The following is a 16,346-nucleotide window of genomic DNA, read 5'->3' on the forward strand; positions in this document are numbered from 1 at the left end:
GCTGATAATCTGCCTTTAACTTGGTTGTGTTTAACATGTATAAGTAAGGTATTTAAGTATGCTTGTTATCAAATATTTGTCATGCTAACTTATATACTATATTAACATATTTAGTTTGGATGTTTTTTATTAATAAAACTAGAGGCCCGGAACACGAAATTCATATATGGGGGGACAGGGCAGGGTGTGTGTCTCTCAGCCCAGCCTGCACCCTCTCCAATCTGGGACCCCTTGAGGGATGTCCAACTGTCCATTTAGGACATCCCTCTCACAATCCAGGACTGCGGGTTCTGAACTACTCACCTGCCAGCCTGCCTGATTGCACCTAACCACTTCTGCCTGCCAGCCTGATCACTACCTAACCACTCTCCTGCCAGCTTGATCAACACCTAATTGCTCCCCTGCTGGCCTGATTGCCCCTAACTGCCTTCCCCTTCAGTCCTGGCCCCTGCAAAGTGCCCTCCCCTGCAGGCCTGGTCACCCCTAACTGCCCTCCCCTGTAGGCCTGGTCCCTCCCAACTGCCCTTCCCTGCTGGCCTGATAGCCCACAACTGCCTCCCCCGCTGGCCATCTTGTGGTGGCCATCTTTGGCCACATGGGGTTGGCCATCTTGTGTGTTGGAGTGATGGTCATTTTGCATATTACCTTTTTATTATATAGGATAGTGTTAATGAATGCAAAAAAATTGTTGTATATTACTTTTTTACCTAATTTAACTTTGATGACTTGTATTAGCAAAGTTACAGAAGATTTTATCCTTTTAAGCAAAATACTATAAAAAAGACACTCATAGTTGGAAGATTACAGAATTTTACCTTACAATTTGCTCTTCACTTCAAAAAGTGAATTCATTCTTTCAGTTTGAAGTACTGAGTATATAATTTCCCCCCCCCCCCCCAAAAAAAATATCACATTTGGAAGGTAGAGTAACCTTTCAATTGTTCCTGAAAGGTACAATCTTTCCCACCCACATGAAGATGATCCCTGCTACATTATTTCCCTACAATATGGAGAATTAGGAGTAAGCAAACATTTAATGAAGCCTCAATATATACTGTTTTAAGGAAAGAAGGGTGGAAATAGATGTTTGAGACATTTGAGCAGTTCAACATTAAAATTATATATTGCCTTTGCTTTTGCTACTTCCTTGACTTCTGGGGAATAATGTACTAACAAAGGAAATAAAAACATTGTAAAGAGGTTCCATCTTTAGGTCAGACCTTTGTCAGATCCTTTCTATAGTTGACTTCTTTTTGCAATTCATGAAGTTAAGAGAACTATAGTTTCAATTTAGTATTCAGAGAGTAAAAAGAGAGAAGGAAGGTTAGAAGGGTAGTAGAGGGTAAAATGGAAGATTTGACTTTCGGTAGCAATAAACACACAATGTACTATACAGCTGTTGTATCACAGAATTGTGCACTTGAAACTTATATAATTTTATTAACCAATATCAGCCCAATAAAGTTAATTTAAAATAGAGAAAATAGAGAAAAAATTCACTCAAAATAGCCTTTGTCCCTGCTAAGCATCCCTTTTGTGTTTATATAGTTAACTAGAGGCCTGGTGCATGAAATTCGTGCATGGGTGGGGCCTTGTGTCTCTCAGCCCAGCCTGCACCCTCTCCAATGTGGGACTCCTTGAGGTATGGCCTACTGACCTAGTAGGATCAGACCTAAATGGTCAGTCGGAAATCACTCTCACAATCCAGGAGATTGCTCCCAATTGCTTGTCTGCCTGCTTACCTGGTGCCCCCAACCACTTCTGCCTGCCAGCCTGATCACCCGCTAACCACTCCCCTGCCAGCCTGATTGATGCCTAACTGCCCTCCCCTGCAGGCCTGATCATCTCGAAGTGCCCTCCCCTGCAGTCCTGGTCCCTCCCAACTTCTCTCCCCTGCAGGTCTGAGTCCTCCCCTGTCTCCCCCCCCCCCCCTCAACTGCCCTTCCCTGCAGGTCAGGTCGCCCCCCAACTTCCATCTTCTGCCAACTTGGTCACCCCTAAATGCCCTCCCCTGTAGGCTTGATTGCCCCCAACTGCCCTCCCTTGCAGGCCTGGACCCTCTCAACTGTCCTACCCTGCTGGCCTGATTGCTCACAACTGCCCTCCCTTGCAGGCCTGGTCCCTCCCAACTACCCTCCCCTGCTGGCCATCTGTGTCCACATGGGGGCAACCATCTTTGACTACATGGGGCAGTCATCTTGTATGTTGGAGTGATGGTCAATTTGCATATTACCCTTTTATTAGATAGGATAGTTTCACAAAGTTTCAAAAATTGAAGGCAAAGATACAACATCTAAAAATATTTTATTCTAGTGCTAATAAAATATCAATAGATAAGTAAAACTTTTTATTTTTATGTTAAACATTTGTCTATTATTGCTCTCACTAATTTATCATTATAATCCTATAATTCTACACTTTGGCAAATGATTCTAGAATTTCTCCTGAAATTCTATACTTTGACAGTCAGCTCTGAGCTTTGTTATATCTTTAAACAAATTATCATTATATATTTCTGTGTATTTGCTCCTCTCTCTAGTGTTCAAGTACATGTTTATCAGTCTTAAACTTAGGGATTTTTGCTTTATAACTGACAATGTGCATTTTTCCAACACTTTTAATTTTATGAGAAAAACTTCAGAATTTCTGGTTTCTGCTTGAAATTGACTTGGTAAATGCAGGTTCATGGAGACAGTGTAGTTTAGTTAGAAAGAACCCAGATTTTATTTTTTTAATTGTATTTTTTTTCCCCACGTCAACTCTTTTTATTTATTTATTTTTTTGCAAATTGATACATTTTATTTATTTATTTTTTAATATATTTTATTGATTTTTTTTGCCCCCCTCCCTCCCTCTCATACATACCCTCCCTCCCCAGAGTTTTATGTCCATTGGTTGTACTTATATGCATGTACACAAGTCCTTCGGTTGATCTATTATCTCCCCCAGATCTTCCTCCCCTCCCCACTGTAATTTGACAGTCTGCCTGTTGCTTTACTGTCTCTATATCTGTCTCTTGAGAACCCAGAATTTTAAATGATACCTGAAACCAAATTGCTTATTTTAATAGCAATATTTTTCTTTTTTTATGCATTTATTTTTTAAATCGATTAATTATTTATTTACTATGTGATTTTGGAGAAGTTACCTAACTTTTCTGACCTTAACTGTTTTTATAAGCAATATTTTTAATTGAGAAGTTACAATATTCACCTTTCAGGACTATTTTCAAGAAAATAGATAACAATTATATTGCACTTATATGCCTATTATTGTACTAAGCACATTCTATATAAATTAATTTAATCTTCAAAACAACCATAAGAAGTACTATTATTAGCTTCCAAGTTTTATATTATGTGAACTGTTATATCATAATGTTTACTGCCTTGAACTTGTATTTTCATTCTACATAGCATATAGAATTTGGTACCAACATAGTATATATTTCTTGTTTGAAGGTCTTTTTTTATTAACTTTCATTTTTACAAGAAAATGTATATATAAATTGAAATTTAAGTTTCTCTTTAATTTATTAACCAGAAGGTTCATAAGATTTTTTTTAATTATAGATGGATTTCTGATATGATTATCAGTACCACACAGTACCACAACATAAATACATTACACATTTTAATAAGTAATTATTAAAGAAAATGTTACTGGAAATGAAGTTAAACAAAATGAAATATTCTTTGATTACTTCATATATCAATAGTTTACTGATACAGATTTCTAGAAGAAAGTTTGGCATTAATTCTATTTCTGTTTTTTGTTTAGCCCTGAGATAACATTATCCTCCTAAATAAAAAGATGAAATGTGTTTCTGTCATTCTTCACACATCTTGAGAATTACAATATATGCATATTTATAGTTACCTATCGATACAGATATTTCTAATGTCTAAAATTTAGTCCCCTAACATGATAAAGGATTTGTTTCCCAGTCATTAGCATCATTCACACCTTCATTTTCTGGGACATATACCAAAAAGTTTTACAAGTACTTATCAAAGGACTAATGATATCTGGTTTTGGATTTTGTTATTTTTTTTTTTCTCCTCACTTAGAGGAACCTAGTTTAATATATTCAGAAATGATTGGGGGAAATTTAAATATTGTTAACTTTATTACCTTTTTCCAATACATTTTTATATTTTTTATCTTATCACATGAACTAACTCTAATTTGATCAGTACCTGATAACTAGAAACTTAGTTCATTCAATATTGGAATTCTGTCAGAAAATAAAAGTGCCTTTTTACAATATTTTTCTAATTCAAATAAATGTATCAATGCACATTTTGAGGATGGACCTGAAGAGTATTATGCTAGGTGAAATAAGCCAGTCAGAGAAAGATAGATACCATATGATTTCACTTATATGTGGAATCTAGAGAACAAAATTATCAAAATTGAAACAGACTCAGAGATACAGATAACAGAGGAGAGAGATGTTCGGTGGCAGGGTAAAATAAGTGAAGGGATTAAGTCAAAACAAAACTCAGAAACAGACAACAGTATGGTGAATACCAGGGGGAATGGGGTTGGAGGCAGATAAAAGATGGTAAAGGGGGATAAATGGTGATAGAAGGAAACTTGACGTTGAATGGAGAACATATAATACAATATACAAAAGATGTATTCCAAAATTTTACCCTTGAAACCTATATAATTTTATTAATATCAATGTCACCCCAATAAATTTAATAATTTTTAAATTTCTTTTATGATGAATATATAAATTAAAATAATGAGGAATGTATAAAGTATAAATAAATATATTTTAAATATAGATTATTCAAATAGTAAGGTTAAGATTATTTCTATCTAATCTAATTTTTATAAATTATAAAATATTTGTCTCTATCCTAGCTGGTTTGGTTCAGTGGATAGAGCATTAGCCTGCAGATTGAAGGGTCCTGGGTTCAGTTCTGGTCAAGGTTACAAGCCCAGTTTGTGGGCTCAGTTCCTAGTAGGGGGTATGCACAAAGCAGCAGATCAGTGATTCTCTAGAGGTGATGAGAAGCTATGTTGTCAACTTGGTATTTTGACTCTTATTAGAACTCTTTTTACATATGGATAACTATAAAAACTATTTACTAAGAAGTCATATAACTGAACTATACTTCAGAGTGGTTTACACTGAGACTGTTTCAGTTTTAAGGCACAACTCTTGAGTAAAATGACACAGTAGGTTGCTAAGGTTTGAAAACTGAGGTTTTCTCTTGTCCTTTTTTCCTTGCTTTCACATTGACTGAAAAGCTAGAAATTCAGCCAACTGTATTAACTTTCTCCGTATCTTGTTTATCAGTAAAATGGAATAGAAATACAATTCTGAAACTTAAAAAAATATTGTGAAAATGTCAAGACTTTTATAACACTTTAAATTTGCTTTAAAGATGACTTTTTAAATATGTTTTTATTAATTTAAAGGGACAGGGATAGATAGAAGCATTGATGGGAGAGAGACATTAATTGGCTGCCTCCTGCACACTACCTACTAGGTCTTGAGCTGTAACCCGGCCATGTGCCCTGACCAGGAATCGAAAGGGATTAGGGGAGCTTTTCGGTTCATGCTCAACACAACCCCTGAGCCACACCAGCGAGGCTTAAAATTATTTCTTAATCAATTATAACAAATGACTGAATATTGTTTTTAATACTCAGTAAATATTTTCTACAAATTTAAGAACAATCTTGTATTCTCTCAAGATAAACAATTCCTCATTTAGAAAAACTTGGTAACAACTTGGTGGTGAAATTGCTATTTATAAAGTATGCATTTATTTTAGTAAAAGATGATGAATGCGATTCAGATGCAGAAAATGAACAAAACCATGATCCTAATGTTGAAGAGTTCCTGCAACAACAAGATACTGCTGTCATTTACCCTGAGGCACCTGAAGAGGACCCGAGGCAGGGCACACCAGAAGCCAGTGGTCATGATGAAAATGGTAAATGGAGCTTCACAGTTGTTTTTGTTTTCATCTTTAAAGGATTACTTCTATTACTCTACTGTAGGAACCTACTATCCTACTATAGGAAACATTTGTCAAAGCCAAAATTGATTGCAGGTGGCTAGAGATTAATCTCTTTAATTAATGGAACATTGTCCATGATATCAGTATAGTGGCATATTAGTGGCATCTAATATATATAATAGTAATGCCACTGCATATGAAATGCTTAGAACAGTGCCTGAACATTGGTTTCCATTCACTAACATGGCAGCAAGTAGTGGAAACGGGAACTAGGATGACCCACACTATCCATTGATTCTTTTCCGCTATTCTTCTAACAAGCAAAACATGGTTGTCTGCGTCAAAACATACTAATTTGGAGACAGATGGTTTTTCTCTATCTACTTTAGTCCATTCTGATATGAACAACCACTGTATAAAGAGTAATAAAATATAGTAAGAAAGTATTTGTAATTTGAAAACAAATAAGCTGTCATTCATTCTAACATTCTCCTATGAACTGGAAACAGATGGAAATAACTTGCTAAGAAATTTATGTAAAATCTGTACCAAATACTAGGACATTACTTAGAATGTTTAAGAATATATTAAGTTGTAATATCCTAATCTGATTTGATTTTTCCAGGTCTCACTTTAATGGATATATGTAGCTTAAAGTCAAATAACCTTATTTAAGGCTTTTTTTTTAGAGCAATTGTGTGTTTACAACCAAATTGAGACAGAGATACTGAGATGTCCCATATAGCCCTTTCCCCACACACATTCATAAGCCTTTCCCATTATCAGCATAATTCATCAGAATGGTGCTTTTTTTTGCCAAGGATGAACCTACATTGACAAAACATAATCATTCCAAGTTCATAGTCTACCTTAGGGTTTACTCTTGATGTACATTCTGTGGGTTTGGACAAATGCATAATGACATGTGTTTATTGTTATAACATCATACAGAGTAGTTTCACTGACCTAAAATTTCTCTGTGTTCTGCCTATTCATTCATTTCCCCCCTCTCCCCTACCCTTGACAATCACTGATCTTTATGTTTCCATTGGAATCATATAGTATGTACTGTAGCTTTTTCAAATGGACTTTTTTCGCTTAGAAATCTAAATTTAAGATTCCTCCATGTTGTTTTAGGGTTTGGTAGTTCATTTATTTTGTGTTGAATAATATCCCATTGTCTGGATACACCACAGATAATTAATCTATTCACCTTCTGAAGGACACCTTCCACATTTTGACAGCTATGACTAAACTGCTATAAACATCTATGTACAGATTTTGGTAGGGACATAAGTTGTCAGTTTCTTTTGGTAAATAACAAGAAGCACAATTGCTGGATTTGTATGGTAAGAGTTTTATAAGAAACTGCCAAATTGCCTTCCAAAGTACAATAGCTGTTTTAGTTTTCATTCCTAACAGCATTGAATGAGAGTTACTGTTGCTTCATGTTGTCATCAGTATTGGTGCTGTCAGTGTTCTGAATTTCAGTGTTCTATATGTGTATAATGGTTTCTTGTGGTTTTAATTTGTGTTTCCTTGATGACATGATTTGGAGCATCTTTTCATACTTATCTGCCATCTGTATCCTTTTTTGTAAGCTGTAGGTTAAGGTCTTTGGCCTATTTTTCAGTTATCTGATTTTTTTATTGAGTTTTAAGAGTTCTTTGTATATTTTGGATAATAATCCTTTAGTAGATGTGTTTTTTGCAAAAGTTTTTCTCAGTCTGTGGCTTGTCTTCTAATTCTCTTGATAATATTTTTCTCAAATCAGAAACATTTAATTTTAATGAAATGTAGCTTGTCAGTTACTTTTTGTATAAATTGTGCCTCTGATGTTGTATCTAAAAAGGCATCAACCATAACCAAGGTTGTATAGGTTTTCTCCTCTTGTCTTCTAGGAGTCTTACAGTTTTAAATTTTTACAATTAGGTCTGTGATCCATTTTAAGTTCATTCTTGTGAATGGTGTAAAGGTCTGTGTCTTAATTAATTTTATTTTTTGCATGAGAATGAGAATGTTCAGTTTTATTACATTTGTTGACAAAATTGTTTTTGCTCTATTGTATTGCCTTTGCTCCTTTGTCATATTTATGGAGATCTATTTCTGGTCTCTCTGTTCTATTTCATTGATCCATTTATCTATACCACATGTCTTGATTATTATAACCTTATAGTAAGTATTAAAGTTGGGTAGTGTTTGTCCTCTAACTTTGTTCTTCTTTGGTATTGTGTTTTCTATTCTGGATCTGATAACTCCCCATATAAACTTTAGAATGTTTATAAATATCCATAAAACAACCCTCTAGGATATATATTGGGATTGTATTGAATCAATAGATGAAGTTGGAAAGAACTGACACCTTGGCTGTATTGAGTCTCCTTATTGATAAAGTTGGGATATCTCTTCATTTATTTAGTTCTTTGATTTTGTTCATCAGAGTGTTGCTGTTTTCCTCATATAAATTTCATACATATTTGTTAGTTTTATACCTAAGTATTTCAAATTTCTTGGTGCTAATGTAAATGGTATTGTATCAATCAACTTTAAAATTTTTGAAGAAAATTGAGAAAGATGGTATAAAAAACAAAATAGATTCTATTGCTGAGTCAACTGTACTTTCCTTAAATCAGGAATAAACTATGGGGGAAAAAAGAGAGAGAGAACAAACAGAAGTTTAAATCTAGAGTAGATAGATTTTTTTTGTAACTAAATCAATGACAAAGTAACTAGAAGTAGGGTACTTCAGAACTGTTACTTCCAGTGTGCCAAAAGTTCACATTTATGAACACTATAGATTATTGCCCCTGGGAACACTGCATTTCAGCTTAATGATTGTGTGCTGCTTATCAATATTTGTATATTTGGAGAGTCTGTAGTTATTAGCATTATAATCCTACTAGTGACCAGGTGCATGGATTCTGCACATTGAAAGGAAATTAATTGGAAGGTAGCCAGTGGGACAGGACTGGGCAAGAAGGGCCAGATGCACCCTGGATCCAATCTCCCCAGCATCTGTAGAGTGAGAGGGGTCCCTCCAGCAGATGGGGTCCCCCAGCCTAACCTGTGGGGATCGAGCCAAAACTGGCTCTCCAACATCCCCGAGAGGTCCAGGAGTGCAAGAGGACACTCTGCAAAGTTGCTGTCATACAGGGTGTGGAATGCAAATACAGTGTGTGGTAAACCAGATTCGGGGCCAACAGTGCCCCAGCAAGAGCATAACCCATGGCCAAAGGTGGAATTGTGCAGCCCCACAAGGAATCAAGCTCCCTCTCTCTGGTTTCAGGGTGCATCACCTGAGAACCACAGCTGCCAAGTCACTGAAGCTGGGTGGTTTCTGCATTGAGTATCTGCCCCCTTGTTGTCAGTGCACATCATAGAGACCAGTCCAACAGTTGGACACTTAGCATATTAGCTATATATATATATATATATATATATATATATATATATATATATATATATATACACACACACACACACACACACACACCATACACACTAGAGGCCAGGTGTATGAAAATTCATGCTATTGGGGAGTCCCTCAGCTCCCTGGGGCATTGGGCCTAAGCTATCAGTCAGACATCCCTCCAGGAGCCTAAGAGCCCTCAGGGTATGTCCACCTGCAGTAGGACAGCATTAGTGCTGACAAGGAGGCAGAAGAGGCTCTCCCACCACTGCCGCTGCGCTCGCAGCCATCAGCCTGGCTTGTGGCTGAGAGGATCTCCCCCTATGGGAGTGCACTGACCACCAGGGGACAGCTCCTGCATTGAGTGTTTGCACCCTGGTAGTTAGCGCATGTGATAGCAACCAGTCATTCCTGGTGGTTCCACTTTAGGGTCAATTTTGCATATCACCCTTTTATTATATAAGACCAGAGGCCCAGTGCACGGATTCATGCACTGGTGGGGTCCCTCAGCCTGGCCTGCAGAGATCTGGTCAAAACCTGCTCTTTGACATCTCCTGAGGGTCCCAGATTGCGAGAGGGTAGTTCTCGGGTGATACTCCCCAGAATCGGGCTCCCTTCTCTCTGATTCCAGGTGTGTCACCCAAGAACCACAGCTTCCAAGTCACTGCAGCTTGGCAGCTCCTGCATTGAGTATCTGCCCCCTGGTAGTCAGTGCACATCAAAGCTACTGGTCGGAGCATCTACCCCCTGATGTTCATAGGGCATCATTGCTACTGGTTGGATGGTTGCTTAGGCTTTTATATATATAGATAAGGCCCTACTTTTCCACTTTGATTTCTCAGTTGTTTTTTCTCTTAAATAAAATATAGTAACATTTCACCTATAGAAGCAGAACATTAAAATAAACATAAAAAGGAAATAGAAAAATTTTAAATCTATGTATAAAATATATACGTAACAAAATGGTACTCACAAATCTTTGATGAAAGAAAACAATTAAAACTAAAGAAATCTTCCATTGCATAGATCAAATAAGGTTAAACCTTGTAAAGTTCAGTGTTATAATATAAATCAACACAGTAAAATCCCATTAGAATTGAGGCCCTAACCATTATGGTTTAGTACAACATGTTTTTAATTCATATATTCCTTACTTTAAGGAATGTATTTATGCCTAATTGACCATTCGACCAGTAGCTATGATGCACACTGACCACCAGTAGGAAGACGTTCATAGCACAGGCATGGAAACATGGAACAATGAATCTCAGAAGGAAGGGGGTAGGGGGAAAGAGATTAACCAAAGATCTTATATGCATTCTAGAGGCCTGGTGCACAGATTTGTGCACCAGTGGGGTCCCTTGGCCTGTCCTGCAGGGACTGGGCCAAAACCAACAGTCAAATGTCCCCCAAGGGGTCCTGAATTGAGAGTGGGTGCAGGCCAAGCCTAGGAATCCCACCGATGCACAAATCCATGCACCAGGCCTCTAGTACAGTATAATACATACTAGAGGCCTGATGCATGAAATTCATGCACAGGGGGGTTGTCCCTCAACCCGGCCTGCACCCTCTCAAATCTGAGACCCCTTGGGGATGTTTTAACTGCTGGTTTAGGCCAGATCCCTGTGGCAACTTGACATCCCTCTCACAATCCAGGACTACTGGCTCCCAACCACTCACCTGCCTGTCTACCTGATTGCCTCTAACTGCTTCTGCCTGCCAGCCTGATCGCCCACTAATTGCTCCCCTGCCAGCCTGATTGACACCTACCTGCTCCTCTGTCAGCATGATAACCCCCAACTGCCCTCCCCTGCCAGCCCGATCCCTCCCCTACTGGCCTGTTCATCCCCAACTGCCTTACCCTGGCAGTTTGATCGCTCCCAACTGCCCTCCCCTGCCAGCCTGATCGCCCCCAACTGTCCTCCCCTGCCAGCCATCTTGTAATGGCCATCTTGTGGTGGCCATATTGTGGCAACGTCACACAAGGACATGATGCTACCTAGGCTTTTATTACATAAGATACTGCTAATAGAGTATTTCACAGTAGATAGTCTGTCACATCACTAGCATCTGTTTAAATATAAAAAGTTATTATCTTCAGAAACTCTTAAATTTCTAAAGTTTTAGCATGTTAAACAGGCCCTCCATGTTCACTTACTATGCTGTGAACAGGCAAACTTTATTTCAGTATGTTGATTTTCACAAATTTGAGTTAGTGGGAGTAAATCAAGATTTTTCAAATATTTTATATCAAGTAACACTATCAGTCTGAAATTTTATGCTAACTACCAAGGAAAGAGGAAGATATAAAACATTTTTACTTTTTTAATAAGTATATCATTGGTCACAGATGCATACATAATTTATAGAAAGTTTTTTAAATGCCCAAATAGATTGTCTTTTTAGTAGTATTCATTTTCTACCTTAAATTTATTATATGAATTCTAAAATATATTTTCCTTATATGACAAGCCTTTATTCCTAAAAAAAAAAAAAAAAGTATTTTTTTCAAAAGCAATACAATATTTTCAAAATTAGAAACAAAACTTTCACTTAACTTTCAAACCTGCATTCTATAACTTGCTTATTATGTCAAACAGTTAGATGTGCTTTTTTATTCTTTTATACATCCTAGTGACATAAAGATTAAATTCAAATTTTATATATGTGAAAAAATTCAATACTGATTCATGAAGGTAATTACTTGCTGTTAAAATACAAAATGTACCAAGAATACACACTTTAACAGCTGATAGCTCAATTTTGAAAATGACATGTATTTTAATAAACAGTTGCCTTTATAATTATTCAAAGTTCCTGTATATTTTTTTTTTGGTGGGACACCCTATATAAGCAGCCTGTCATTTTACAAAATATTAGTATTTTGTTTATTAATTGGTGGGTTAATCATGAAGGCAAAAAAAAGATATGAAAAATGAGAGCAAACAGCTCTCTAACACTATGAGTATAAGCAGCTTGAGTTTGAGTGATGGAAGTCATTGTGATTGTGGTGCCAATAATGAACACTTACAATAGTGGACTCTGACTTTTGCCATTATAGATAGGATGGACTAGCTGTCTGGCAAGGAGAATGTGTCAAATGTTGACTTCTCACTTACTAGTACAAATAGGAAATTCATACTAGACAAAATAATATGATTCCAAAGAATTTCATCATGTGGCTAATGTAGTCCTCAAAGAAGTGGATCATGTTAGAGTCAACACCAACAGAAAACTCTCTGATACCAGTTGCCTTACTAATGAAGGATATCACCCTAAACTTTGGGGGGGGGGGTAGTTGTTTGATTTTTAATATATTAAATAAAATACTCATATTTACATTTTGATACATATCTTAGCTTATTTACCTAGCTTTGTTGAGTTAGGTGCTCAGTCTATTATATGTACGCTGGTCTTTGAGCAAGATATTTAATTTATACAAACTTGAATTTCAGTAAAGGTAATACATATTTATGAAACATTTTTTATAATGTTATGAAATTTATTTGGTGGTCCATTTGAAGGTAGAGGTGATGTCACTTAGGGAACTTATTCCTTTGAAGAAATAAATCAAATATGAAGAACTTAGTTAAGCCAGAACCAATTTGGCTCATTGGATAGAGCTTCAGCTGTGGACTGAAAGGTCCCAGATTCAATTCCAGTCAAGGGCATGTACCATGGTTGTGGGCACATTCCCAGTGGGGATATTTCTCTCTCATCGATATTTCTGACTTTCTGACCCCCTCCCTTTCTCTTGGTAAAAAAACAATAAAAAAATATTTTTTTTAAAGAAAAATTAGTTAAATAATAATCATTAAGGAACCAAGATGGTAGCAAAAATCAGAAAACCTGAATATTCAGACCAATAACAACTAGTGAAATTGAAGCAGTAATTTTTTTCATTTTTTATTAAGGTATTATATGTGTACATATCTTACCATTGCCTCCCCACCCCACTCCCATACATGCCCTCACCCTCCAGAGTTCTGCATCCATTGGTTATGCTTATATGCATGCACACAAGTCTTTCGGTTGATCTCTTATCTCCCCCACCTTTCTCTAACCTTCCTGTTGTAATTTGACATTCTATTTTGATGATTTACTGTCTCTATATCTATCTTTTTATTCAATCATTTATAATTTTCTTTCTTATCCATAAATGAGTGAGATCATGTGGTATTTTTCTATCATTGACTGGCTTATTTCACTTAGCATGATGTTCTCCAATTCCATCCAGGTTACTGTAAAAATTCCTTCTTTTTTATGGCAGCACAGTATTCCATTGTGTAGATGTACCATAGTTTTCTGGTCCAGTCATCTGCTGACAGGTACCTAGTCTGTTTCCAAGTCTTAGCTATTGTAAATTGTGCTGCTATAAACATAGGAGTGCATATATTCTTTCTTATTGGTGTTTCCAGTTTCTTAGGATATATTCCTAGGAGTGGGATTACTGGGTCAAATGGGAGTTCCATTTTCAGTTTTTTGAAGAAACTCCATACTGTTCTCCACAGTGGCTGCACCAGTCTATATTCCCACCAGTAGTGCACAAGTGTTCCTTTTTCTCCAACACTTGTTGTTTGTTGATTTGTTGATGATAGCCATTCTGAAAGGAGTGAGATGGTACCGCATTGTCATTTTGATTTGCATCTCAGAGATAATTAATGACTTTGAGCATTTTCATGTGTCTCTTGGCCTTCCTTCTGTCTTCTTTTGAAAAGATTCTATTTAGGTCTGTTGCCCATTTCTTTATTGGATCATTTATCTTCCTTTTATTAAGTTGTATAAGTTGTCTGTAGATGTTGGAGATTAAACCTTATCAATGATAACATTTGCAAATATGTTCTCCAATACAGTGGGATTTCTTGTTGTTTTGTTGATAGTTTCTTTTGCTGTGAAAAAGCTTTTTATGTTGATGTAGTCCCATTTCTTTATTTTCTCTTTAGCTTCCATTGCCCTATGGGCAGTATCAGTGAAGAAGTTCTTTCGGCATATGTCTGAGATTTTGCTGCCTGTGGATTCCTGTAGTATTTTTATGGTTTTCCATCTTATGTTTAAGTCCTGTATCCATTTTGAGTTTATTTTTCTGTAAGGTGTAAGTTGGTGATCTAGTTTCATTCTTTTGCATGTATCTGTCCAATTTTCCCAACATCATTTATTGAAGAGACTGTCTTGATGCCATTGTATGTTCGTGGCTCCTTTGTCAAATATTAACTGAGCATAGTGATTTGGGTTGATATCTGGATTTTCTATTCTATTCCATTGATCTATATGTCTGTTCTTGTGCCAGTACCAGGCTGTTTTGAGAACAGTGGCTTTGAAATACAGATTGAAATCTGGTATTGAGATCCCTCCTACTTTGTTCTTCTTTTTCAGGATTGCTGCAGCTATTTGGGGTCTTTTTTTATTCCAGATAAATTTTTGAGGAGTTCTTTCTAGGTCTGTGAAATATGCCATTGGCATTTCAATGGGGAGTGCATTGAATCTATAGATTGCTTTGGGTAGTATGGACATTTTAATGATGTTGATTCTACCAGTACCTGAACATGGTATGTTCTTCCATCTGTTTACGTCTTCCTCTATCTTTTTTTTTCAGTGTTGTGTAGTTTTCTGCATATAGGTTTTTTACCTCCTTAGTTAAGTTTATTCCTAGGTATCTTAATTTTTTGGTGCGATGGTAAATGGGATTGCTTTTTTAGTCTCTCTTTCTGTACGTTCACAATTGGTATATAGAAAAGCCATAGATTTCTTGGAGTTAATTTTGTATACTGCTACGTTGCCGGATTCATTTATTAAGTCCATTAGTTTTTTGATGGAGTCTTTTGGGTTTTAATGTACAATATCATGTCATCTGCAAATAAGGAAAATTTTACTTCTTCCTTTCCAATTTGGATGCCTTTTATTTCTTCTTCCTGTCTAATTGCAATGGCTTGTATATCCAGTACTATGTCAAACAGGAGTGGTGAGAGTGGGCATCGCTGTCTTGTTCCTGTTCTTAGGGAAAATGGATTTAGATTTTGCCCATTAAGTATGATGTTTGCTATGGATTTATCATATATAGATTTTATTATATTGAGGTATGATCCTTCTATTTCCACCTTGCTGAGAGTTTTTATCAAGAAGGAGTGTTGGATTTTGTCAAATGCTTTTTCTACATCAATTGATATGACTATGTGATTTTTATCTCTCAGTTTGTTTATGTGATGTATCACGTTTTTGATTTGCAGATATTATACCATCCTTCCATTCCTGGGATAAATCCTACTTGGTCATGGTGTATGATCTTTCTGATGTACTGCTGGAGCCGATTTGCTAGAATTTTCTTGAGGATTTTGACATCTATGTTCATGAGAAATATTGACCTGTAGTTCTCTTTCATTGGTTTTCTTTATCTGGTTTTGGTTTTATTGTGATGCTGGCTTCATGGAAGGAGCTTGAAAGTGTTCCGTCCTCTTGAATTTTTTGGAATAGTCTGAGGAGAAGAGGTTTTAGTTCTTTCTTGAATGTTTGGTAAAACTCTCCTGTGAAGCCATCTGGCCCTGGGCTTTTGTTTGCTGGAAGCTTTTTGATGACTGCTTCAATTTCTTCAATAGTGATTAGCCTACTGAACTGTTTGGATTCTTCCTGATTGAGTTTTGGAAGGTTATATTTTTCCAGGAATCTGTCCATTTCCTCCAGGAAGTCCAGTTCATTGGAATAGAGTTGTTTGAAGTATTTTGTCACAGTCCTTTGTATTTCAGCATTATTTCATCTTTTATTTATGATTTTGTTTATTTGGGTCCTCTCTCTTTGCTTCTTGGTGAGCCTGGCTAGAGGTTCATCAATCTTGTTTATCCTTTCAAAGAACCAGCTCTTGGTTTTGTTGATCTTTTGTATTGTTTCTTTGGTCTCTATGTTGTTTATCTCTGTTCTGATCTTAATTATTTCCTTCCTTCTGCTTACACAGGGCTTTTCTT

General features: G+C 36.4%; 1 protein-coding gene across 17 annotated transcripts in view; it reads left to right on the forward strand.

The window, feature by feature from the left end:
* ZEB1 (zinc finger E-box binding homeobox 1) overlaps window positions 1-16,346 on the forward strand; it is a 223,514-nt gene that overhangs the window by 179,351 nt on the left and 27,817 nt on the right. For 11 of the 17 annotated variants that reach the window (XM_045586072.1, XM_036453599.2, XM_045586048.1 and 8 more), the window contains one exon: window positions 5,796-5,957. The exons of 3 other annotated variants lie outside the window; for them this stretch is intronic. In XM_045586072.1, coding sequence (XP_045442028.1) covers window positions 5,796-5,957 — 162 coding nt within the window. The remainder of the gene's footprint in view (window positions 1-5,795; window positions 5,958-16,346) is intronic. 3 more of the 17 variants (XM_036453616.2, XM_036453608.2, XM_036453691.2) reach the window with 1 other exon arrangement.

This window comes from Pipistrellus kuhlii, unplaced genomic scaffold (genome assembly GCF_014108245.1).
Source record: "Pipistrellus kuhlii isolate mPipKuh1 unplaced genomic scaffold, mPipKuh1.p scaffold_m20_p_1, whole genome shotgun sequence".
In the NCBI taxonomy this organism is placed as follows: Eukaryota; Metazoa; Chordata; class Mammalia; order Chiroptera; family Vespertilionidae; genus Pipistrellus; species Pipistrellus kuhlii.